Here is a 27,235-nt window from a genome sequence, read left to right on the forward strand (position 1 = left end):
GATTTTATGCTCCTCTGTCTTTCTTCACATCTTATTGGCTACACCTAAAATCAGTCCTATTCCTAGAAAACCACTAATACCAAAGCTTACCTATTTTCCCTCTCAATGCAAAACATTTCGTATTAAGACATATTGTTTGTCAATTAGCACATTTAGTTGCTAAGTAAAAATATATTAATCACTTGTTATATTAGGAACAATGCTAGATACTGTAATAAATGCAAGCAATACGTTTCTAAATATCCCATGTATCAAGGAAAAAAATGACAGCAAATTTTGGATATATGTTGATCTAATGTATGACAAAAGCATTACATTGAAACTTGGGATGCAGTTAAACAGTGTTAGGGTAAAACACACTTTAACAATATTCATTAGAAAAGTAAAAAATCTGAAAATTGAATATCCAGAAAGCCGATAATTTTTTAATACAGAAAATTAAACCCAAAGAAAGCTGAAGGAAAAGAAATTTAAAAATGTAATAATAAAGGCTAATGAAGTAGTAAATTAAGTTGTACAATAGGGAAAGCAAAACATTCAAAGTTAGAGTCTCCATAAAACCTAACAAAGCTGATAGACTGTTATGAAAACTTATTTAGGAAAAAAAGAGAAAGCACCAAACATCAATATCAGAAAATTAAAAATAGGCATCATTACAGATCCTACAGAAAATTAAAAATAGGAACATTTTCCAATAAATGGACTCATATTTTGAATCCATAATCCATATTTGAATCCATAATTCAAATCCATAAATACAGATTCATATTTTGAATCCATAATTAATAATTCTTCCCCAAAGAAATTTCTAGTCAGATAGCTTCACTGGTGAATTCTTTCAAGAATTTAAGGAAAAATTAACACTAATCTTACACTAAACCTTCCAGGAATCTAAAAAGAGAAAACATTCACTTATTTTATGGAGCTAGAATAACCTTGGTTATTAAACCTTGGTTTTAGTTCTAACAAGAACTAAAAAAGAAACATGCAAGCTACCTTCTTTGTGAACATAGAAGCATAGGCCTAAACAAAATATTAGCAGATCAAGTCTGAAAATATGCATGAAGGATAAAATGTCTTAAGGTTGGTTTTGTTTCGGGAATACAATCTTTAAAAAAAAAATGAATGTAATTAACCAGAATAATAGAATAAAGGGAAATTACATTCATCATAGTAAATGCATTTGATATAATTTGTCCCTAGAGTAGAAAGAAACTTCCTTAATCTGATAATATATCTACAAACCATTGGCAAATATCATACTCAATGGAGAAAAATGGAAAGATTTCCAACTGAGAATTAGAACAACACAAGGATTGGGGCGCCTGGGTGGCGCAGTCGGTTAAGCGTCCGACTTCAGCCAGGTCACGATCTCGCGGTCCGTGAGTTCGAGCCCTGCGTCGGGCTCTGGGCTGATGGCTCAGAGCCTGGAGCCTGTTTCTGATTCTGTGTCTCCCTCTCTCTCTGCCCCTCCCCCGTTCATGCTCTGTCTCTCTCTGTCCCAAAAATAAATAAACGTTGAAAAAAAAATTTAAAAAAAAGAACAACACAAGGATGTCTGTTATTACCACTTCTATTACATATTGTATAGATATTTTAGCCAGTGAAATAAGGTGAGAAAACGAAATAATATGTACAAGAATAGAAAAGTAATGAATAAAACTCATTACTTACTGATGAAATTATTATCTACTTGAAACAATCAAAAAGGTCTACAACTAAACTATTATGACTAATGAGTAAATTTAGCAAGCTTCTGTAAAAAAAGTTATGTTACCCGCCCCTTCTCTGGTTCATGACATTTTTGTTGAAAAGATCATGGCCAGTTACACTGTAGACATTTTTTATTGCTTTGATTATTTCTTCAGAATATTATTCAATATATATTTTTATATACTGTATTTGATTAAACTGAAAGCTAAATCTTTGGCTTAACTGGATTCCAGTTGACTAGTTGGATGCTTTGGCAAGAACATTTCAGAGTGCATGACACTGCAAATCATTAAGAAGTCAGAATGTCCAGATGTCCCATTACGAATGAATGGTTCTAAGTTTCATCAGTGGTTGTGTTGGTGACAACCACATTGCTTCATTTCAAAGTTGCATTTTTCTCCGTGCAGCTCTGTGGGGCGATACTTGGGTGTGATGGCGATATTCAGTCCCCTCACTCATCTTCATCAAACAGCTGCTAGTATCCTCTGAAGATCCTTACTTGAATCAATTATTTCAGTGGGATATACTGATTTTGAGTGAATAATTTCTAGTGTTTTTATGTATAAATAGGTAGACAGTGAGTAGTCCACTGAAAGCATAAATCTTAAAGAAAGCATAGTTCAGGATAAACAGCATCTTATTTCTCTTTTGGTTACCTGTGATTTTGGATGACTTTATTTAACATTTAAATGAATCTCAAGCATGACTACACTGTCCTTTCAGTTGATTAAGTTAAGTTAAGCTTGAATTTAAAACAGCATCTAGTTGACATTTTCAAGACTCTGAATGACTCCAGCAATAACCTGGATTGTAAATCGATTAATCATAGTCCTGTCAAGTAGAATTCCTTGTAGAGCTTGTTTATCAAAGTAGAGTATAAAAGGAGAAAGTAGAAAGGGGCATGGAAAAACTAGTCAGAAGCCAAGAAATTATTTCTTTTTTCTCTAATTCTTTAACATTCAATTTGAAATCGGTTTCAATTGGTTTATAGAGAAATGAGAAAAGTTGAAAAACTCTAAAATAGCTTGTTTAGAAGAAAGAGCTGGCAACGAATGAGTTACAAAATGCATTTTTGAGCAGAAGCAGCATTTCCATCTGGAACTTTTATTTAAACCTTATCTCTGCCTTGCAGCTGTACCTGGAAAGAAGGAAGAGAAAACAACCAAGACAGTGGAGCAAGGTAAAAAAAAATGAAGGAGGTTGACATTATCTTCTTTAGAAAGACAACAACATGAGGAGGAAAGCACTGGATTCAGACAGGAGGAAGACAATAACCGTTCTATCTATTGCTCTCTATCACTGTCCTTGCATGCTTTTCTGTTTCAGGGAGGATGTGAGGCAGCAATCTGGGTTTTTGTTCTTTTGTATAACTAAACTTTGAGTATAAGTTCAGAGCAGGAAAACCCCACAGACTTCTTAATTATATCAGGGAAAATGCTGAAGATGATTGGGAACAAGGAAATGATCTGGGGTAACTGGTAGACATTTTTCTGTTTGCTGTGTGCTTTTACCACCACCTTACTGATCATAGTTTAAAGAATAAAGATGGCACAATTCAATTGATGCAAAAACAACATCTAATGCTTACAAAATAGTATGTAACACTTAAAGGGGAAAAAACACCAAAAGTAAATTATTTGACCTTATATTGTGACTTCAGCAAGTGATTCTCCCAAGAGGTCTGAAATTTTAATATTAAAAATCATAATGTTATAAGTAATGCATTTTATTTTTATTTATGCAGCTATATAGTACATATATCACTCCAAAATTTGCTTGATAGAAATGCAAGAGTAGAGTGAAAACATTTAAAGTGATATTGGGCCTTCTGTTAGAGCTTAGCGTGCTAATAATTTTATTTATGATTCCCCCACTGTTTGTTTTTTCATCTATCATAATATGTACTAGTTATTGTAATAAAACAGAACTAGTAATACTTTTGTCAAGAGTGAAATCAACATAATTTTTCCTCTGAAATTTGGGAGTAATTAAGTTCCTATTATCAAAAATGTAGCATTTTTGATATGAACAGATCAAGAAAATCCTTTAATTTCTCACATTTCAGAGAAGTAAGTTAAAGTTATGAATTCAACTAAGTTAAATGATTGGTCAAATATTTATTTCCTTGGGCTTTTCAAAACAAAATCAGATTACAATTATATTGAAAAGTTTTCAAATGAGTTTTGGCTTCTGGGGACTTCCTGAAATTTTAGAATTCAACAGAATGTTTCTATCAACTTCATTTGACGTGGATATTTCCATCTCTGACAAAGAAAGTAGAGGAATGGTACGACATCCAGTTTTAACTCGTTCACTTAGGCAAGGAAGGCCCTGAGCCTAAATTTCTTCTGGGGGAAAAAACAAAAACAAAAACGGAATGACTTCTATCTGACCTGCCTATTCAACAAGATGTAGAGCTCAAACAAGAAAACATGGGAAAAGATATGAAAAATGATAAATTCCTAGATAATTGCACAGTCCTTACATGAGCATATTTCCTTATCAAATCAACTTTACGACAGGTGAGATAAACTATCAAACCGTGTCAATTTAACTGTTTCATAGTTTTTTTTTCTTCTAGTATAAAGGTGTTCATTGCTCATCTTTGGCATTTGTAGCTTTGCTTTTAAAGCCAAAGCATATTAAGAGAAGACTGACAACAGTGTAAAATGCCCAACACTAGTACTTGTACCAAAAAAATAAGTGATTTAAACACAGATTGTTTATTTTTCTTACCTGCATGTTGGTGTCAGTTTCATTAATTCTATAATGTTTCCTCAGGTAGGTAGGAGACTAGAATTGGTTCTTAGAAATGAGAACTTACTTCTTCAGATAATTTTATAATTCATTTTTTTATGAAGGATACCTTTTATCATATAAAATCTTAGGCTTTTAGCTTGTATAAAAAATGAGGTTCTTTCAATGGCTCTTTTTATATTGACTTAGTAAATCATTTCAATTTAAATATCGTAAAGCAATAGCTTCATATAGTTCAACTATAAATACCATAAGAAATAGAATATTTGGGTAAATTGCATATTTTTGAGATGATATGTCTATGACTAATCATTGATATGAAAAATATATTTTGTGATTTAAAAAATCAAAAGATTATGTAAAATTAAGTCAATGATATTCTACAGATTTCATCAGAGTATTCTAAAATTTATTCATAAGATGAGGCTTTAAATCTATTTTGTACTTCTGCAGTTTTTAGTTATCTTTAGAAGCATAAATAATCTAAAACTAGTATATAAGGCATTGAAGTATGATTAAATAGTTTTTAAAGTCATTTTTATTCATTTAAGCTTGTACTTGTAAACTTGCACTTGGGAAAAATATTATTTACAAACTCTTACTAGATTTAAAATACACTTGGTGATCTATATAAAATTGTGTATATTGAACCTCTGTACTTAGTCTGAATTATAATTGTACTCAGGACACATTGATTAAGCTAAACTTCACATTATGGGAAATTCTTAGAGTGAAAGGTGGAATGAATTTTATTTTAACATAACGTAGTAAACTAGAAATCATATCACATAAGAAATAGAAATTTAGTTAATCTAACTTCTGCAAAAGTCCAAAAATGTAACTCTATTTTATCTCTAACTCATGATGAACCATGTGTTTTTTTAGTTATTCTTTTTGTGAAGATCTTAAAATCGCTGGACTGGAATTTTGAGTATAAGGAAACACTTTATAAATAATTTCTCTACTTTAAAGGTGTACCTTTAAAGATGTACACACACACACACACACACACACACACACACACACACAACCACCACCATTAATTATTCCTCCTTGTTTAGAAATCAGTTACCTAGAAGTATCAAGAGATACAAATGTTTAATACAATAAATGTTGTTATCCTTGTAGTGAGAGCTAAGGAATGCCAAAGATAAAACCTTACAACATTTGCTAGATGCTGTGTGATACCATATGAGAATTCATCTTTAGATATTCTATATTACATCTAGAGAAAGTACATCATGTTTCATTAAGCTTAACTTATTCATTTGTTGATATTTAACTTCTTATAATTAGTGAACATTTTGCTCCTTGGTATTCATTTTCGAAATTGACCTGCTTCCTATATCCCATTTACATTTCTCTTTTCAATCTTGCTTTCATTCAGAAGAAAAATTTTAGTAATATTTGTTTGTTACTAGACAGATAAGCAAAACAGTCACTCTAAGGAAGCATCCAGTGGCTTGCTACTTCCTGGGGCAGGGAAGGACATCAGTCAAGACAATTAATTTAAAAAAATACAATTAACTTTGAAGATCTGAACTCTAGATTGGAGTCACAGCATCTCTCTATTCTTAATTGTCTTCCTTCAAAGTGACTTAAATCCAACAGTGAGAAGGTAAAGGAAATAGTAATAAATTCAATCACTTGCAAATCATTTTTCCTTTTCTTTCATTCATTCACACATATGCAGACTTCACTTAAAGTCTTCTTTAAGAGTCCGTTCTAGAAGTCTGTAACAGTGCTGGAATACAGTATGTGTTCAATGATATCCGTGGGTTGAATGAAAACCAAGGGATTTTTGAAGAAAGGACTATTAGGTGATCCAGATTTCAATGAACATGGCCTCTAGATATTGTGCAATTAAAAGAATATTTTAGTTCATCAAAATATGATTTCAATTAGTGAAGTTTGTCATATTTCAGAAACCAGGACATAAGTGATTAAATTCTTCAGTTTTAAAGTGGAACTAGTAGAGAAAAAATAATAATTAAATATGTGTTATTCATTAACGACATCATGTTGTTATGATCTTTGCTGATGGTGGTGTTACATAAACAAAATTGCCTGCAGTGAACAGTTATCATATGGATAAACATATTGAAAAATTAAATTGTAGTAACTGCAACTATTGTGAATTTCTTTAAAAACTTACAATGAAAGAGAAAGTTAAACAGTTGCCCAATTAATACAATAAATGATTCTAAATATAGAAACATTAGGCCTATCATTTCCTTTCTTATTTTTACAACTGTGGAGCTGAATTAGATGATCTCTTACTGCTTCCAAGTGTAAAATTTTCTATTCAACAAAGTTTTTAAGTGGTGTTTCCTTACAACAGAATATAGAGTCTATTTCTTCTTTAAGGGAAGGCTAGTCTGGAAGGACTTACAGTTCTAAGACTTAGAGATTCAAATGCTAAGGAAAACCACACTATAAACTTGAATACTTATAGATACTTCAGTATCCTAAAAATAAACTGAAAGTTTCACTACAGACATATTAAGTACAGTTTTCCATTCTCTTAACAATTAAGAATCACTTCAAAATCATTAAATAGAAACATGACAGGAAAATATTCACAAAAAAAGATTAAATAGAATTTACATGCCTATTTACCACAAGAATAAATCTTAACACAATTAGTAATCATTTTATTCAGGATAAAACTGGAACATGTGGTTCATAAATGTATCCAATGCAGTTCCTTTCCTATAATAAAAAAATTCTGCCTTGCCTTGAATTAAGAAATGTTTCTGAATTCACAAACATGCTAATTTATGTTCACCTGTAGAATTTCTGTCTTTCTTTGCCTTTGATTCTATTTTGTAAGCAATGGTGCCCTACATAATTGTATTAGTGTTTTAAGTTGTCATAACAGCAGGTGAAACCCAAATGCTAATACATGCTTCGTGTTTTTGTCATTGTCTTCACTCATCTTTTCAGATTCTTCTGTTCTTTGTACATGCACTGGTCTACCTAGAATATGTGATGTGTACTTGTTGTAGATTTATCCCATATTTTCAAGTGAATGTTAACAATAAGAGTAATGATTTCCTGACAGAAAACTATTTACTTAAATAAGTAATGTTTATATTTTGTGGTGTGTTAACATTATTTTTAAAAGATTAGTATTATGTTTAAGATCAATGGAGTAAAATTGAAAGTTTAGTCAATACAAGTTGTATTTAACTATTTGCTTAATGTGTGATTATAAAATACCCTATTTGCACATGTGGACTAAGTCATGCTGTTGACCCTCAATAAATGTTAAATGATAACAATACTATTGATTCCTGTGAATTCCAAACTTTTTGACAACAGTTTGTGCTTTGATTGTTTAATATTTATTGAGCGCCCACAACAGACTAGGCGCTGGGGAATGGGTGTGAGGAACATGAAGTGGGCTACAGAGAGAAGATGGTTTACATGTGGAGCTTATACAGCATGTGAAAATGAGTATACTCTGCATATTTGTGTATTTTATATATTTTTGAGAGAATCTTTAGCAATTCTCCACTTGCTCACATAGCACATATCACTTTTTTTTTTTACGTTTATTTATTTTTCAGAGAAAGAGCATGCCTAGAGGAGGGGCAGAGAGAGGGAGAAAGAGAATCCCAAGCAGGCTCTGTGCTGTCAGCACAGAGCTCTATGTAGGGCTTGACCCCACCGACTGTGAGGTCATGACTGGAGCCAAAACCAAGAATCGGATGCTTAACTGACTGAGCCACCCAGGCACCCCCACATTTCACTTCTTACTCTTATTTTATTTAATACTTTTAGAATGTTCTTACAATTATTTTATCTTATGTATAGGAAATTCCTTTTAATAAGCAGACAAATCTAAATCCTACTCATCACAGCAGAACAACATCTATTCAGAAGAAATTTGTATTGTTACATTGATCTCCTGCAGGGTGCCACATTCTGCCATGAAACATTTGGTTCATGTGATTCACACATGTATTAGTAGGAATGCCATTCAGTGCCAAAGAGAATTCCAGCCCAATAAAGGAAAAATGTATGTCAATGCTGTTGACAAGATTTGGAGGTGATGCTATGAGACACATTGTGCTGTACCTTTTTTCTCTCAAAATTAAAGCTTCTTTGTTATTAATGATCCATTTTCTCTAAAAAGCTAATGTGTGACTTGATCACTCTTACTTTATGCAGGATATACTAGAGGCAAGTACAGGTCACACAGGGAAATCATGGTAATGCCCAATTTCTGTTTCCATGCAGGTATTCTGCCTTTCATTATCATGAAAATGAATTATTCATCTGCCTATCTAGCCTCTGTGACCAATTTTTTTAGAGATTCTGAGCATTTTATGAAGAGGCACACTAACACTTCAAGATTGCCCTAGGAACCTCCCCTTACACTTCATACTGGGGTCACCAATCTTAACACCAAGTAACCTTATTAACTGCAGGTCAGAGATACTGGTATATAGATGAACTTAATTACTGGAAATTATCAGAACAGACAACATACCCTAGAGCAATGTGTCGTTCCTACTATGCCTGCATTTTATTCTTACCATGATTTATCAAAGTAGTTTCTTAATGGAAATATTACCAATCTTTTAGTTTCTTAAAAGTAACACATTTTTTACATCAAATGTGTGCTCTTGCTTCACTCATAAGTCTCAAACCTTCTCTTGATTTACCTTCAAACGAAGCTTCATGTAAAAATACTAGAATGCAATTTTGAACCATTTCTTAAAGCCCAGTCAAATCTAATTGTAAATATGAAGAAAGTTGTCATATGATCTGTGAATTTAATGGTAATGAACTTCAGATGTCTTTTGTCAATACTTAATATAATTTTATAATTTTAAAACAGTGAAAATATGCATTCTTATTATCTACGTCTTAATATTAGGTTGATAGTTCCTTAAGTCATCCTTAAATCTGTAATATGCCATTTTTATTCTCCTCATAGTGAAATTCTCTTACAGATCTTATTTTTCCTAATATATAATTTCAATAACCATCACCCAGATTTGGCATGTAAAAATATTTTTAAATTATTTAACATAGATATTTGGAATTTAATATTTTGTTCACCAGTGAGAAAAATCAACTTTGTTTGTTTCTTTGATAACCTAGGCTAGATTGTATAAAGGAATGAGGAAATGCATCATAATATTTACCATACAACACATCATGAAAATGCCTCCTTACAAGCTCAAGTATATCAAGCTGCTAATTATGTCTATTTTTCTATTAATATTTCCTTCCACTCTTGTTATTATCCTGAAGCCATATATGGGTTGGATCTTTTTTTTTTCCCTTAGAAATCTTTAGTAGAAAGTAGATTATAAACTATGTAGCAAAGTTTACTGGTTAGAACAAGGGTTGTTTCCTGCGACTTTTTGTTCTTTTTATTGACTTTTCCTTCATTTATAAATCAATTTTCTATTAAAGACCTATTTACGAAAAAAAATTGGCATACACTACCTTGAATAAAATTGTGTAAAAACCAATTGTTATGCTACATCCTGTTAAGCTCCATTCTCTAAAAATCAAATTGCAAAAATCATATGAAATAGCCCCACATAAAAATGCATTGTTACTTTCTCCTTGTTGTAAATGAAATTATACATTTTAGGTGAAATAACTTCAAGAATGAACATGAAAATTTTATGAACAGTCTATATAAAATTTACCTGTGCCTTATTGGTTATTACCACCCCAATTTTTCATAGAATGATGATGTAGTATAAACTGATTAAAAAGTAATTCTTTTAAAAAATGAAAATTTAATTCAGATCTTCTTTGGAATTCTAAAATGGCAAAATATGTTAAGAATTTTTTTCATTATTATAACTTGCAAAGTTTGAGGTTTTTTTTACTTGATTCTTATACCAGGGGGAAAAAAAAGATACTAATCAGATTACCCATACAAAACATCTATATTGTCCTTAAAATCTTGATAATAAATAAATAAATAAATAGATAGATAATAAAAGTCATTGTGAATAGTTCTTAACTTGGAGTTAGCACCTGTATTGTGGCCCTTGGGGAAAAAAAAACTGAAGAAAGCCAATGGTGGTTAAAAATGTCAGCCTCCTTGAACAGTGCAGTACAGAGGTGTCTCAAAATAACATGTATAGCTTAGTCTACCTTTCCTGGAATTTATCCAGTGACATTAGGTTAGTTACCTGCCTTATCTAGCCTTTTTTCTAAGCCAAGATTATTTCACTCAGCAATCTCTAGAGGAACTTCCAGTCATAATATTGTCTATTTCTCATCTGTAAAAAATATCTCTTATGCTTGAGATATTTCCTCTTTGCTCCAAATGCTGAAGCATAGACTTATTTTTCTGATTGCAAGTACTATCTGTACAAAAGTATATGCAAAGAAGTCAGATTCAGATTCTAAAATGATAATGTTTAAAAATGTTATATAGGGGCGCCTGGGTGGCTCAGTCGGTAGGGCGTCCGACTTCCGCTCAGGTCATGATCTCACAGTCGGTGAGTTCAAGCCCCCGTTGGGCTCTGTGCTGACAGCCCAGAGCCTGGAGCCTGCCTCGGATTCTGTGTCTCCCTCTCTCTCTGCTCCTCCTCTGCTCATGCTTGTCTCTCTCTGTATCAAAAATAAATAAAAACATTAAAGAAAAATAAAAATGTTATATAAATCTACTAAAAAGAATTATATTATTTTAAGTATTTATTCTGTTTACATTTCAAAATATACACCTAAATAATACTTAAAAATCAAAAAATACACCTCTGGAGCAAAGCATGCTATTGGATATTTAATTTATGGATGTGAAGATTCTCTAAATGTGATTTAACCAAAGGTATCAGTAACAATGGCACACAAGATGTAGAAATTACGTCTTTGAAACACACACACACAAAAGAAACTATAAAAAATGAAACAGAAGATATTGTCTCTGGAGATAGGAGAATGTGGAGAACATAACTGTGGGTGGTTTCAGTTTTGGACTATTTCCAGACAAAATTGCAATGACTTTCTATGTATTGTTAGTCAGTTTAGTATGTATAATATTCTTTTATGAACAAAACTTGATTACATTGACATGATACCAGAAAGAATGTTTGCATTTAGCATCTTTAAAGACTCTTCATCATTGGAAGGCTATAAATTTAAATTCATTAGTAGGATACTGTAGATCCCTTCGTCACCAATTCTCAGTGTGACTTTCAAGCTTTTCCTCACTGCTTTTTTCCGACTTTGTATATCCAGAGATCCTGCCACATGAACTTTCACCCTCCATGGTTTGCTTATGTTGGAGATAGCTTTCCAATTCTTTGATGACAAACCCTTTATCCAGTTTCAGAATCCACTGCAAATGGCAGTGCTTCTGTGATATCTTTTCTCATTCCATCAGCTAGAGTTAATCCATATGCTATGGGCCCAGTGCCCTGTGTATGTGTCTGTATCATCCATATTGATGCATTCTGGCATTAAATGAACTCAGTGCAATCATTTGTGCTTTCCCAGCTCCCAACACAAAAGAGACACTGAATAAATGTCTACTAAATAGATTGAGTTAATCTTTATAAAATACAAAAAATGTATTCTCCTTTTAAGTGAAGCAAGTGAAGGAATCTAAATAGACAAAGGTCCTTGTTTGGGTAGGGGGATCACTTTGTCACATTGATAAGCACTGTATGAAATAGAATTTCTAGTTTGTTGAAATGGCATTAGCTTTTGTTTTACCTCAATTAAATCCCCTTTGGGAGTCTTGAACCTCAATTTTCTTTTCCATGTGTATATATATCTCTAAGTTTAAAGTAATGTTAGATTAGAGATTTCTTAAAAATATATATATCATGGAAATGTAAAGTATAAGCAAATAAAATAAAACAACAAATAAAAAAAAATTACACAATGACCAAGCGGGATTTATTCCAGTATGCAAAGCTAGTTCAACATTTGAAAAACCAATTAATATAATTCATCACATCAACAAGCTAAAGAAGAAACACATGATCCTATCAATAGTACAGAAAATCACTTGACAAAATCTAGCACCCATTCATGATAAAAAAAAAAAAAAACCTCTCAGCAAGCTAGAAATACAACAGAACTTCCTTAACTTTATAAAGAATATCTACAGAGAACCCACAGCTAACATCAGGGTTAACTATGAGCGGCTAAAGGCTTTCCCACCAACATGAGAAAAATGGCAAGGATATCACGTCTAACCACATCTATTCAACATTGTACTAAAAATACTAGTTAATTAAATAAGACAAGAAAAGGAATAAAACTCTACCACCTGGGAAGGAGGAAATAAAACTGTCTTTGTTAACATATGATGTGATTATCTGTATAAAAAAATTCCAAAGAATCAAGAAAAGCTTCCTGGAATTAATCAGTAATTATAGCAAGGTTTCAGGATACAAGGTTAATATACAAAAGTAAATTGCTCTTTTATATGCCAGCAATGAAAAATTGGAGTGAACAAAATTAATAATGCAACACCATTTACCTTAGCAACAACAAAGGAAACATTTAGATATAGATCTAATAGGATACTTGTAAGATTTACATGAGGAGAACTACAAAACTCAAATGAAAAAATAAAAGAACGAAATAATTGAGAGTTATTTCATGTTAATGGGTAGGCAAACTCAAAATTGATAAGATGTCAGTTCTTCCCAATCTGATCTATAGACTCAATACAATCATATAAAAATCACAGTGGATTTTGACAAACTGATATTTATGGCTATCAACAAACTGATTTTACAGTTTATATAGAAAAAGAAAAGACCCAAAGTAGCTAAGACGATAGAATTAAAAAGTTGGAGAAATGACACTACTACTTCAACTGTAGCTATAATGCTATAATAAACAACACAGAAATATTGCTATTATTGCTGAAATAATAGACAAATAGATCAGTGGAACAGAAGAGAGAGCCCAAGCAATAGACCCACAAAAATACAGTCAACTGATCTTTGACAAAAAAAGCAAAAGCAGTTCAATGGAGAGAGTATAGCCTTCTCAACAAGTGGTGCTAGAACAATCAGACATCCACAAGCAGAAGAAGAAGGAGAAAGAGAAGGAGAAGTGGAAGGGGAAGAAGGAGAAGGAGGGGAAGGAGAAGGGGAAGGGGGGAGGGGGGAGGAGAAAAGGAAGCAGAACAAGTAGCTAGACACAGATTCTACAACCTTCTCAAAAAATCATCTCAAAGTACATCATAGACCTAAATGTAAAACTATGAATCTCCTAGAAGATAACATAAGAAAATCTAGGTGGTTTTGGGTTTTGGCAATGACTTTTTAGGTACAACATTAAAGGCAATATCCATGAATGAAAAATTCATAAGTTGGACTTCATCAAAATTAAAAACTGTTCTTCAGAAGATTCTGTCAAGAAAAAAATTTTTGAAGACAAGACACAGAATGGGAGGAAATATTTGTAAACCACACATCTGATAAAGGACTATTATCTAAAATACACTGAGAGCCCTTAAAACTCAACAATAGGAAAATAAACAACTCCTTTTAAAAATTGGCAAACGATCTGAACAGCTAGTTTACCAAAGAAGATATACAGATAACAAAAAGCATATGAAAAGATGTTTGATGTCACACATTAGGAAATTAGAAAGTAAAACAATGAGATGCCACTACATACTTATTGGAATGGCTGAAATTCAAAACACTAAAAACATCAAATGTTGAGGAGTATGTGAAACAACAGGAACTCTTATTCATTGTTAGAGGGAATACAGAATAGTACACCCACTTTGGATATCAGTTTGGTGGTTTTTTATAAAACTAAATGTAATCTTACTATATGATCCAGCAATCATGCTTTTTATTGTATGCCCAAATGACTTAAGAACTTATGTTCATGCAGAACATGCAAACAAATATTTATACCAGCTTTATTCATAGTTGGTAAAATTTGAAACCAACAGATATATTGTTCCATGGTGTATAGATAATTAACCTCTGATACATCCATACAATATTTTTTACAATGCTAAAAATGCATGAGCTATCAAGTCACAGATGTAGAAGAACCTAAATTCTACTTCTAGGTAAAAAAAGCCAATCTTAAAAGTCTTCTTATTGTATAACTCCAACTACATGATATTCTAGAAAAGGTAAAATTATGGAGATAGTAGAAAGTTCATTGGTTGTTAGAGGTTTCAGAAGAGAGAGGGATGAGTCAGTGGAGCATAGTGATTTTTAGGGCAGTGAAACTATTCTTTATCATACTATAATGGTAAATTTATGTCACTATAACTTGTCAAAATCAATAGAATGACCAAAACGAATAGTGAATATTAATGTTAATTGTGGACTTTGGTTGATAATGATGTATCAGTGTTGGTTTATTGAATTATAACAAATGTATCATGCTAATGAGAGATATTGATAATAGGGGAGGCTGTGTGTGTTAAGGGTGGGGGTATGTCCGAGCCCTGTATACTTCTCATTCAATTTTGCTGCAAACATTAATCTGCTCTAAAAATCATTGAAGTTCATTAATTTTTAAAAAGCATATAAATCTCAATAAATTAGTCCATTAGATGAATTCCAAAGTATTATATTTTGAGATTCTATACCATGAATAATGGGAGGATTCATACAAAACCCTGCTTACTTTTTATTATATTAATAATTTTTTTTTAATTTTTTAAACGTTTATTTATTTTTGAGACAAAGAGAGAGAGAGAGCATGAGCGGGGGAGGGGCAGAGAGAGAGGGAGACACAGAATCGGAAGCAGGCTCCAGGCTCTGAGCCATCAGGCCAGAGCCCTACGCGGGGCTCGAACTCACGGACCGCGAGATGGTGACCTGAGCTGAAGTCGGACGCTCAACCGACTGAGCCACCCAGGCGCCCCTATTATATTAATAATTTTAAGTTAACATTTTTGTTATATTCAATTATATTTCTTCAAAATTTCTGTGTGTCATCTCATAAAATAAATTTCATGTTTGAATGCTTAAACTATAATGAGACTAATTTCTAAGATCTCACATAAATGTGTTTATAGAAGAGGAGTTCTAATTATGAAAAGAAGTTCAAAAGAAAATACAGACTATGGATAGTAAATATTATTGTAGTTAAAATAGAATATATTATATTTAAAAATGAATAGATCATTAGAGATTATTTTAAACATTGAAATAAGTGTATAAACTTACGTGTTTCAGATTATTAACATTGGAAATTCACCATCTAAAATTTCTTGATAACAAAAAGTAAAGTGTTAGATTTAAACTTCCAGGAAAAAAATGCTAGGCAAATATTAGGTTGAAATATACACTTTTTTTGCCCAGGAAAACTGTCAAATATCAACAATTTCATTTGACTTCGATACCTTAGCCAGGTTGGAATTGCAAAGTTGGGCAATAACTAACCACAGAAGGTGGTTATAATGATTACTGGGCTTAAATGTAAATGTTAAAGGGTAATTTTCCTAATAAAATGTAGTCAGCACAAAATTTGGAAAATTTATTAATTTACTCAATAAATAGTTACTGAATTCTTAGTGTGTGCCAGATGGTTCTGATTCAGAAGTATTTGGAAGGCTGTGGCGAATGGGTAGTTATGGAGAACATTGATAGGACGTTGTGATGCAAACATGTTCACTGATCATTCTGAGGAGGCATCTGAGATGCTATCTACTTTATAATCCACTATTCTCTCAGTGCATAATATTTAGCTCTAACTTTGTAGTTTGATAGTCTGGGTTCAAGTTTCCCACTACTGCTTAGTAGCTGTGATCTTGGGCAAGTTTTTACCTCTCTTAGCTTCGGTTGTCAATCTATGAAATGTCGATAGTACCTAACTCACTGAAATGAGTGAGAAATTAAAGAGATTTGTTTCAGTCAGCTTGAGGTTCCTATAACAAAAGCAGCACAGACTGAGCGGCATACACAGAAATTTATTTATCACAGTTCTGGAGGCTGGGGAGTTCAAGATCATAGTTCCAGTCAATTGGGTTCCTGGTGAGAGTCCTCTTCCTGGTTTGCAGATAGATGCCCTCATTCCTGATTTGGGAGAGAGAGAGGGAGAGAAGGAGAGACAGAGACACAGATCAGCTCTCTTTTGCCTCTTTTACAGGGGCACTATCTCATTCATAAAAGGCTCTGATCTCATGACCTAATCACTTTTCAAAGCCCCACCTGCAAATACCATTATTTTGGGTTTTAGGCTTCAACATATGAATTTTGGAGGGACACAAACATTCAGTTCATAACAAAATCATATGTAAAATGCTTAACAATATAAAATAACATTGTATCATTGTATGTGAGTGCAGGAATGACCAAGACTTAGCTTTGCCTGCCCCCAAGCAAATTACAGTCCTATAATGATATTTTTTCTCGAAACAAATGTGAGAACTTTGACATCTTGGCCAAACATTATTAGATGAGAAAAATTTTATGGCTAATAAAGTTTTCTTTGAAAAACAAAATCTTTTGTAGTAGATTTAGGGCTCAGTAGCTAATTCTGTGCCTAGGAGGTCCTACTTTATCTTGGGTCCCAAATATTTAAAGAAGTGATATTTTTTTAAATCACTGAATATTGCTGATATTTCTGCAAGAGCTGGGCAGAGATGAACCAAAATGACTAAAATGCACCCCACTGAAGTAATTCCCAAAATTCTGATCAGTATTCAGATTAGTAGCGTGTAATGAGGGCCAGAATATAAAGGTATGTGCATAGTCTACTTTTTGCAGCCAAACTACACAGCGTAAAATCATCATAATTATAAAGTTCAATCAGAATTTAAAGGAAAGAGGTATTTAGATGATTTTGGAAGAGTCCCTCAACTAGGATAATTTGAAAACTTATACTACGGTAGGGAAGAGCTGGCCAAAAGCGAGAATACTGAATCCACTGGACAAGACTTTCTCCCCCATGGGGACTGCAAGATGTGTATTAAACAAGTCCTACATCTGTTAGTTGTTTTGAATGTTATGCTGTGCTCCGTGTCAGTCTTAATATACTAACACAGCCCAGTTTGCCTAGATCTCTACAGTGCTTGAGTAATGCAAGAAAGCTCTTTGAATGTGTATTTATAGTATTAAATGGTTGGTTCTTTCTGAGCTCACTAACCTTCCAACTCTGTACTGATTTGAATCTAAACTTTCAAAGAACAGTATAATTTGCCTTATTTACATTATTTCAGGAATACCTCACCATAGTCTCCAGTTGCTGACAACATTGTCCAGATGTCATTCAAACAAATTTTATATTATGCTTTTTAATTAGGCTGTCCAATTAGAGGTAAATGATAATGTTGGTTACAAAATTATATTCTTTTTTAAAAAAAATGTGAAGGCTAAGAAATAAATAATAACAAATAGATTTAAAAAGATACCAACATATAAATATAATTGAATTGGAAATATTTTTAATTAAGGATACTTAAACAGATATTTAGAGAAAAACATTCTAAAATATTACAATTACGTTTGTCAAGTTCTTTAGCCCACAGAATAGGGAATGATTAAGTATATCATTAGCACCAAGAGAAAGTTCAAGACAGCCTCTGATCATGTCATACTTAATTACAAAGTTAATGGACAGTGTTCCCAGTAAAATTACACTCTGACAACATCTTTTAAGGAGCACTAAAACTTATTATCAAATAAATATCAATACATTATATTTTTCCCCATGGGAATTATAATCATAGTATTTTAAACCATTTAGAGAACTTGAGAATGCTTTTCTCTGTATTGATTCATAAAATTTATATATTGGAGTTTGTAAAATGTATTAAATTCTATAAAACGCCTTTTCTAAAATATCTCTGATTGTCAAAAATTAAGTCCAAATGAACATAAAACAATGACAGATGCATGTAGATCATTCACTTATTAACTATTTTAAAAATTCATGCAATTAATCACAGTTAAATCACTTTAGGAACAATATTGTATCACTTTAGGAAGGAATAGAAACGTTATGAAACAACTTTAATACTTTTGATGCTATATGATGTATATTAATAGTCATATCCAGGAAATTATCAGGTATCATTAAACTTATAAATGGAGCTCTCTAAGGATGCCTGGGTGGCTCAGTCAGTTAAGTGTCTGACTTCAGCTCAGGTCACGAACTCGCAGTTTGTGAGTTCGAGCCCCACGTCGGGCTCTGTGCTAACAGTCAGGGCCTGAAGCCTGCTTTGGATTCTGTGTCTCCCTCTCTCTCTGTTCCTTCCCTACTTGCTCTCTCTCCCTCTCTCTCTCAAAAATAAATGAAGTTTTAAAAAATTAAAAAAATAATAAATGGAGTTCTCCATATGGTTCCTTAAAACTATTCTTTCCAACAGAAGGAAAATCCCAAAATTGATACAATGATCTTATTCATTATGCTCACAAAAATATATCCCAAATCAGCAGATATCTCATATCTGCAAAAAAGGTAAGAAATACAGTTTTTGAACTGACATTTCTAAGCACTTCATTAGAGCTAGCTGGGTAAGAAAGGTTAGGAATTTTGAGTTTGGTTCTAGGAGGCCTAAATTGCCTGATGATTCTATTAGGGTCTTTTTAAACCTTCCAGTTTCAATTGTTTTTTTTAAATCTAGCTCTACTTAACATTGACATCAAACCATGATGCTCCAACAGAAACAACGTTGCTAATATCCTAATGTCACTGCTAATAAACTGATATTGGACTTGATTATTCAGAACGATGAATAATAAATAGTAGTCAGAACAAAGATATTATTAATTATACTATTTCTTTTGTTTTTTTTTAAATATTATTTATTTATTTTGAGAGAGCACTAACGTATAGGTGACCAGGGGAAGGGCAGAAAGAGGGAGAGAGGATCCCAAGCGTGCTCTGTGCCATCAGAGCAGAGACTGACATGGGGCTTGATCCCATGAACTGTGAGATCAGGACCTGAGCCGAAATCAAGAGTCGGATGCCCAACGAACTGAGTCACCAAGGCGTCCCTATACTATTTCCTTTAAACACATTGCTTAGGGACACCTGGGTGGCTCAGTCGGTTGAGCATCTAACTTTGGCTTAGGTCATGATCCCACAGTTTGTGGGTTCGAGCCCCGCATCAGCTTCTGTGCTGACAGCTCAGAGCCTGGAGCCTGCTTTGGATTCTGTGTCTCCCTCTCTCTCTGCCCTCCCATGCTCGCACTGTGTATGTGTCTCTGCCTCTCAAAAGTAAATAAACATGAAAAAATTTTTAAACACATTGCTTGCGGTTCAAAATATTTATTTGTGCTAGGGAAAACCTCTAGTGCTGATTTCCTTTGCTACAATATTATCCATTATTTCAGTCTTCTGTTTTGCCTGTTTTGTAGACATTTAAAAAAAATTCTAGAAAGAAACACTGTTGTTATAACTACATTTTATCTTCCACAAGACCATGTTAGAAGAAAAAGCAAATGCTATTTTATTTTTGTGTATTTTGATCAGATATATTTAGGCCCTTAAATTAAAAAAAAAAAAATTCCTGAACTTACTGAAATCGAATATGTTTCTCTTAAAACAATTTTTACCCAGTAAGTTTTTGAAACTTGACTTGCACTGCTGTTTTGAACACAGTTTGTGTGAGTTTTAAACATCTTGCAATAGCTAAGCAAAATTTATAAAATTAAGTTTATTACCACCAATATGTGAATAATATTTCAATATTGGCAATTTATATAAGATCAGTTTTGTTTTTGTTTTTGTTTTTTATTTTATTTTATTTTTTTTTAATATATGAAATTTATTGTCAAATTGGTTTCCATACAACACCCAGTGCTCATCCCAAAAGGTGCCCTCCTCAATACCCATCACCCACCATCTCCTCCCTCCCACCCCCCATCAGCCCTCAGTTTGTTCTCAGTTTTTAACAATCTCTTATGCTTTGGCTCTCTCCCACTCTAACCTCTTTTTTTTTTTTCCTTCCCCTCCCCCATGGGTTCCTGTTAAGTTTCTCAGGATCCACATAAGAGTGAAACCATATGGTATCTGTCTTTCTCTGTATGGCTTATTTCACTTAGCATCACACTCTCCAGTTCCATCCACGTTGCTACAAAAGGCCATATTTCATTTTTTCTCATTGCCACGTAGTATTCCATTGTGTATATAAACCACAATTTCTTTATCCATTCATCAGTTGATGGACATTTAGGCTCTTTCCATAATTTGGCTATTGTTGAGAGTGCTGCTATGAACATTGGGGTACAAGTGCCCCTATGCATCAGTACTCCTGTATCCCTTGGATAAATTCCTAGCAGTGCTATTGCTGGGTCATAGGGTAGGTCTATTTTTAATTCTCTGAGGAACCTCCACACTGCTTTCCAGAGCGGCTGCACCAATTTGCATTCCCACCAACAGTGCAAGAGGGTTCCCGTTTCTCCACATCCTCTCCGGCATCTATAGTCTCCTGATTTGTTCATTTTGGCCACTCTGACTGGCGTGAGGTGATACCTGAGTGTGGTTTTGATTTGTATTTCCCTGATGAGGAGTGACGCTGAACATCTTTTCATGTGCCTGTTGGCCATCCGGATGTCTTCTTTAGAGAAGTGTCTATTCATGTTTTCTGCCCATTTCTTCACTGGGTTATTTGTTTTTCGGGTGTGGAGTTTGGTGAGCTCTTTATAGATTTTGGATACTAGCCCTTTGTCTGATATGTCATTTGCAAATATCTTTTCCCATTCCGTTGGTTGCCTTTTAGTTTTGTTGGTTGTTTCCTTTGCTGTGCAGAAGCTTTTTATCTTCATAAGGTCCCAGTAATTCACTTTTGCTTTTAATTCCCTTGCCTTTGGGGATGTGTCGAGTAAGAGATTGCTACGGCTGAGGTCAGAGAGGTCTTTTCCTGCTTTCTCCTCTAAGGTTTTGATGGTTTCCTGTCTCACATTCAGGTCCTTTATCCATTTTGAGTTTATTTTTGTGAATGGTGTGAGAAAGTGGTCTAGTTTCAACCTTCTGCATGTTGCTGTCCAGTTCTCCCAGCACCATTTGTTAAAGAGACTGTCTTTTTTCCATTGGATGTTCTTTCCTGCTTTGTCAAAGATGAGTTGGCCATACGTTTGTGGGTCAAGTTCTGGGGTTTCTATTCTATTCCATTGGTCTATGTGTCTGTTTTTGTGCCATATATAAGATCAGATTTGAAACATACAAGTAAAAAATTATAACCCATTGGTCTCTTTTTCAATTTGCCTGTATTATTAAGAAAATAATTTTTAACTTTCTGGTTTATTTTGCCTTTGTATACTTAGTTTATTTACTAAGTAGGGTCAGTATGTATAAATAAAGTAAATAAGATTTGTTGGGGCATTCAAAATTCATTTTACTGATTGTATTATTTGTTTCCATTTATAAATGAGACTGCAGGTTGCTTTGCTTCTGCAACAGTTGCAAATTATCTGTAGTTCACCTGTATTTCCAAGTATTTGCTAGACATTTGCTTTTTTGGGTGTCTTGTAGCTACATGAAACAAAATATATTCAAAACAAACATGATATCTTTCTCCAAAGTCTTCTATTTCTTACATTTTACATTTCAATTGATAGCAGATTATCCTTCCGTAAAACATGTACAACTCCAGAAGTTATCCTCAGCATTTTTTCATCTGTTTTATATCCTACATCCAGTTATATTGCTAAATTGACATTTCCTAACCAGTGAGACTCTACTCAATTTAGGAGCCTTATACTCAAATGGCATCTTCTCATGAAAGCCATCTCAATTATAAAGTAGAGTTAATTAATCATTTCTCTGTTGTTTATGGAGTTTCACTGTTTATGGAGCTTCGCAGGAGAACTTATCACACGCTGCAATATTTTGCTATTTATTAGCTGGTGGTTTCGAGTGCTGTTTCTGTGTACAGACCACTCCAAAACTTAGGGAGTATAAAACTATAGCTAGTTTTACTGTGCTCATGATTTAGAGGGTCAGAATTTTAGGAGGGATCAAGTAGGCAGTTTTTACTTAGGTATCTCATGTGCCTGTAATCAAACATAGTCTTAGAGCTATTGACTGGGCTGTGTATATGTAGCTTTTCCAACGTGGTGGTGTTAGTTGGATTACTGACATGGCAACTCGCTTCCTCAGGGCTACTGTCCCTAGAGAAGCAGATGGAAAGTGCATGATCTTTCATGATTAACCCAGGAAATCACATAGCATAATTTCCATTACATTCTGTTGGTTAAGGTGACTCAGCAAATGGACAGATGACCAGCTCACACCACCCCATTCTTTCTGCTGTCCTCCTAAAATGTGTCTTTCTCTCCATTTCATCTATATCTCTCTAAACCTTTTCCATTTTCAAGGTCTCTCTCAGTATCACCTGCCTTCCAAAGCCTTTCCTGATCTTATCATTCAGCTATAAGAGCCAGTACCTTTGTGGTTGAGTACAGAAAAATATCAGTTATATCTCAGGTCTCCTGTCATGAGCCACATGACCTTGGAAAAGTTATTTAATCCTTCCATGTGAAAAACAGAAATAGTAACAGGATCTACCTACCATACAGGGTTGTTACGAACATTGAATGACCAAACAGTAGAGAGCATTCCCTATGTTATATAGTATAGACAATGTTAGCTACCATTGTTATATCTTCTTTCCTCAAAGCCTATAGCATTTTATTTGTATCTTTTATGTGTCTATCATAATCTTCCAATTGTGATAATAATTTGTGGGCTTATTTTGTGTCTTTTGCATATTTTGCATGTGTTTTATAGGTAACTTGTGCCAGTTGGTATGTCTGTCTTGAATATCAACTCAGCCCCTCTGAGTCTTTAAGCCTCAGTAAAAAAAAAAAAGCAAAACAAGAAAACAAAACAAAACAAAACCAAACACGAAAAACTTGCAGTTTTTTTCCTCTCTGTGATTCCTTGTAACCTTTTCTCCCTATGATTCCTCTTGCAGAAATTAAAAAAGAAAAATCCGGGAAGACTTCCTCAGTTTTGAAGGATAAAGGTAATAGAGTCAATTTGATGTAACACTAGTATTTGATATAATACTAGAAATTTGTTAGCAAAACTATCTGAAAGAGTCCATAGTACCTTAGAGTCGTCTCCTTTGCAGATATGTGAGCCCAAACTTCACAGGTCACATTCATATATTTGAAAACTTGTATTTATTTACTTGTCCCTCAAAAACTTTATTCTAGTTCATTGTCACTTAAAAAGTGCTCTGATTACAATTTCTAAAAGAAAGAAAAAAGAAAGAGGATTTTTCCTTAAAGAATGAGAAGAGGGGGAAAAAGTTAGAAGGAAAGTAAAAGTTATGGAAAGAACTTGCCCTATGTGCTTTGATTCTCTCTTTTCTATCCATTCATAAAATATATATTTAGTGAAGAATCTATCCAAACACTTGCTAATCACTGGAAAACAAAGATGGCAAAGCTGGTAATAGGGAGGAAGACTCTGGAATTAGAGTTCTGAATTGTTCTTTTCAAAGACTCTTAGTCAAGTTCTGTATGCTTGAGTCTTGTCTGGCTCTATGTTACTATGAAAGAGCATGACATTCTTATTTAAATTTTGCAATTTCAATCTCTGGAGTGGACTGACTTTCCTTTATGTCCATCTAAATCCCAGGTCTCTTTCCAAGCATAAAACATCAAGCCTTCTCTATTTCAACTTGCACTGAATTCTCTCTTCTGAATTTGTATACTTACATGTTTATAATCTAATATACACATATATATGTTTGTGTGTATTTTATTAATTATTTGAAAGACCACCTATTTAAGCATCAAGAGTTAATGTTATTCACATTAATTTATGTGGATAAATAAGTACCACATTTAATAATTACTTTTTGTGCATCTAGTATGCAATAATCAGAACATGTACTCACCAGACACTGGGAGTACAAGAAAGTCATGGTCTTTGCTTTCATGGAATTCATAGTATTAATTACATAATTAATTAAAGCAATAAGAATTATAGAGGAGATATACAGGGTGCTATAAGAGACTGCCATGGGGGATTCTAGTCAAATGTGGGGCATCTGAGGAGGCTTTCCTGAAGTTATATTAAATTCAAGTAGGAGGATGAGGAATTAGCCAGGCAAATGTGTAAGAATCGTTTGAGCGAAGCAGGGCATCTGCTCTTTGATATCTACTTTATACATTTTGCTTTAGCAAGTTGTGCTTGAGATCTTAATCATTTATAAACAAGGAAGTTGAGACAGAGATAATGTAAGATACTCAGTATAACATCGTAGGTAAGAGGTGAAGACAAGAATCAAAGTTCAGTCTTTCAGACACTAAAGTCCATCTCTTCATTTTAACACAGATAACTGCTCCTTAAATAAGGTTCTTATATTTTTATTCTTCAAAGCAATTTTTCTTTGAGTGTAGAGTCATTACCTAAGTTTGAAAAATCTATTTGACTCAGATACATTGGCTCTGCAGTATGTAAATATAGTCTTAGTCCTTTAGCTATTGGGGGGAGGGGCTCCCCTTAATTCCCACAGAAGAGTTTAGTCTATTTTTTCTCCAGTGATTATCTGTACTTTGAGAGAGATTCCTCATTCTCCTTTCTCATTTTATCTGACAATTAATGAGATTATTTTCCTTGATTGTGTGAGAACTGAAGTGTCATTGAAACATACTACCAGGAAAATCCAAACATATATATGGAGATATATAGAGATATCTATATCTAGATGATGAATCGATAGATAGATAGATACACACACACATATATAAATATATATGTATATGATTTGCAAACCATAATTTTCACAAAGTAAACCTTCCCTCCTTCCAATGTAGTGTGAGATACATTTATTTGGGTTCACAATTATGCCACAGGAATATTTGGGCCTTATATTATTTGTTCACAAGAAAAGCAGTTCAAAAGAAAGACTGGAGCTTACCTCTAAAACTACCTTTGAGGCACTGATGATTATCAAAGATTTAAACTACTACTTAAAAGACTTCACTTGTGCCAAAGCTCAAGCTAGTTGGAAATGGCAGTTGTAAAAATCTGTCCCGGAAAATATTATCTGGGGGGTTTAAATCCACACTGACCACTTCACTAAGCAGACTCCTGTAATTTCTATTTTTGTTGTTATTGTTATTAATGTACAATTTCAGGCAATTTCCTAGTGAATACTTTGTCTTTAATGTTAAATCCTGTATTTTGCAAGATGTCTCCACAGTCACTAGAAAATTATGTATATAAAGGTTCACTGCATATGATTAGTGATTTAGAACTATTTCAAATGCACCTGTCTTATTATTCAATTGTGTTAATGCCATCAAATGTCTTTGTTATGTATAAGTTAGACACTATTTTAGAAGAATTTTATTACTGCCTTTCCTTTGTTTTCTGAGTATAATTTATCATTACAAAAAAATTCAAAGAATAAAGTGCAGCATTATTTATAATATTTCAGGGACATTAAACACTTCTGCCATATTACTGTATTTGAAGAGGCTCTTTGAAGCCTACTGCTGAACTGTGGCAGAATCAGAATGCAGCAATTCCACTTGCTAAAAAATCCACTTATTGCATTGGAGTCTCTGTGTTTTGTGAGTTATTTCTATTAAGCTGCTGAAAGTTTGCCTACATTTGCCAGTCTCATCAATTCCACTTGCATGTACACATTAGAATACATACTGAAACAGTGCTACAACTCATAAACCTCGGGTTATCACCCAGAAATCCTTTGAGGCCCCATTTATTGGGAATGTAATGACCATGAGCAAATTAAGGATTTAGGGAAACATGATTAGACTGTGCCTTTATGTAAGAAGATAGAGGTGTAGGGGAGAAAAAAGAGCAGGAGAAAGACACATCTTGCTGGCTTTTGCTGCTGGTTCAGCTACTGACTTCCCTTGGCTAGTGGACTCACCTAAGTCCTCTCAAGACCTAAGTCCTTCTGCAAGAGCAGAAGCCTGTGTGGCCTTGAACATCAAGAAACCAGACAATCCTGTTAGACATGCCTATTATTGGTTATATTCTCTATCTTACTGTCACTTGTAACAGCTGGTCTGATTTATATGATGATGGAAGAATCACCCATGGTCTGAGGCACTGCAGACTGAACCCAAACAAGGCAACAAAGAGATTAATTTCTCCTCTACTGAGACTGCAATAGTAGCACTCTTAGGTTACTCTGGTATTGGAGTAATATGATGGATGTTAGAGGTATTTTCTAATTTTGTGACCCAGGCCTGTGTATGTTTGGATCTAATGCCAGAGAATTCTCAGTGGAGCTTGTCTTTCCTTATATTCTGATGCTTGGGACCATGCACATGATGATTCCCCCAATTTCTATTTGTCATAAACATGCTTTCTCTTGGCCATTCCCACCTGTACAAACAAAAGGTAGAGCTAAGGATGAGGTAAGTTGTCTGAGGACTTTGATCCCCAATGATTTAGAGTTCATTGTGGACACTCACCCTAGTTTATTACTGCCTTTATCTGGGGCAGTGTAGAGGGATTAAAAACCTGAAACCATTTTCCTATTCTTCTGTGAATTTTTTTTTCCATCACAACCTCCTTGCCCAGATGACTTTGAGAATTCTAAATTATATCCAAGCATCTTTAAATATGTTCCAGATCTTTTTTTTTAAATTTTTTAATGTTTATTTAGTTATGAGAAAGAGAGAGAGAGAGACAGAGAGATAGAAACAGAGTGAGAGCAGGGGAGGGGCAGAGATAAGAAGACACAGAATCTGAAGCAGGCTCGAGGCTCTGAGCTGTCTTCACAGAGCCCGATGTGGGGCTCGAAGTCATGAACCATGAGATCATGACCTGAGCCAAAGTCGGATGCTTAACTGACTGATCCAACCAGCACCTCTAGATCTTGATAATCAAGATTCATAAA

At 33.7% G+C, this 27,235-nt stretch overlaps 1 protein-coding gene across 1 annotated transcript in view; it reads left to right on the plus strand.

Moving 5' to 3' along the window:
• Positions 1-27,235, plus strand: part of TRDN (triadin) — a 496,354-nt gene that overhangs the window by 414,336 nt on the left and 54,783 nt on the right. Inside the window, 2 exon segments of the mRNA XM_047103003.1 lie at positions 2,846-2,893; positions 23,318-23,368. Of these exon segments, the coding sequence (XP_046958959.1) occupies positions 2,846-2,893; positions 23,318-23,368 (99 nt within the window).

The sequence above is a fragment of the Lynx rufus genome, unplaced genomic scaffold (genome assembly GCF_022079265.1).
Source record: "Lynx rufus isolate CCGP_SWC_20201006 ecotype Redwood Valley unplaced genomic scaffold, mLynRuf1.p SCAF_6, whole genome shotgun sequence".
Classification (NCBI taxonomy): domain Eukaryota; kingdom Metazoa; phylum Chordata; class Mammalia; order Carnivora; family Felidae; genus Lynx; species Lynx rufus.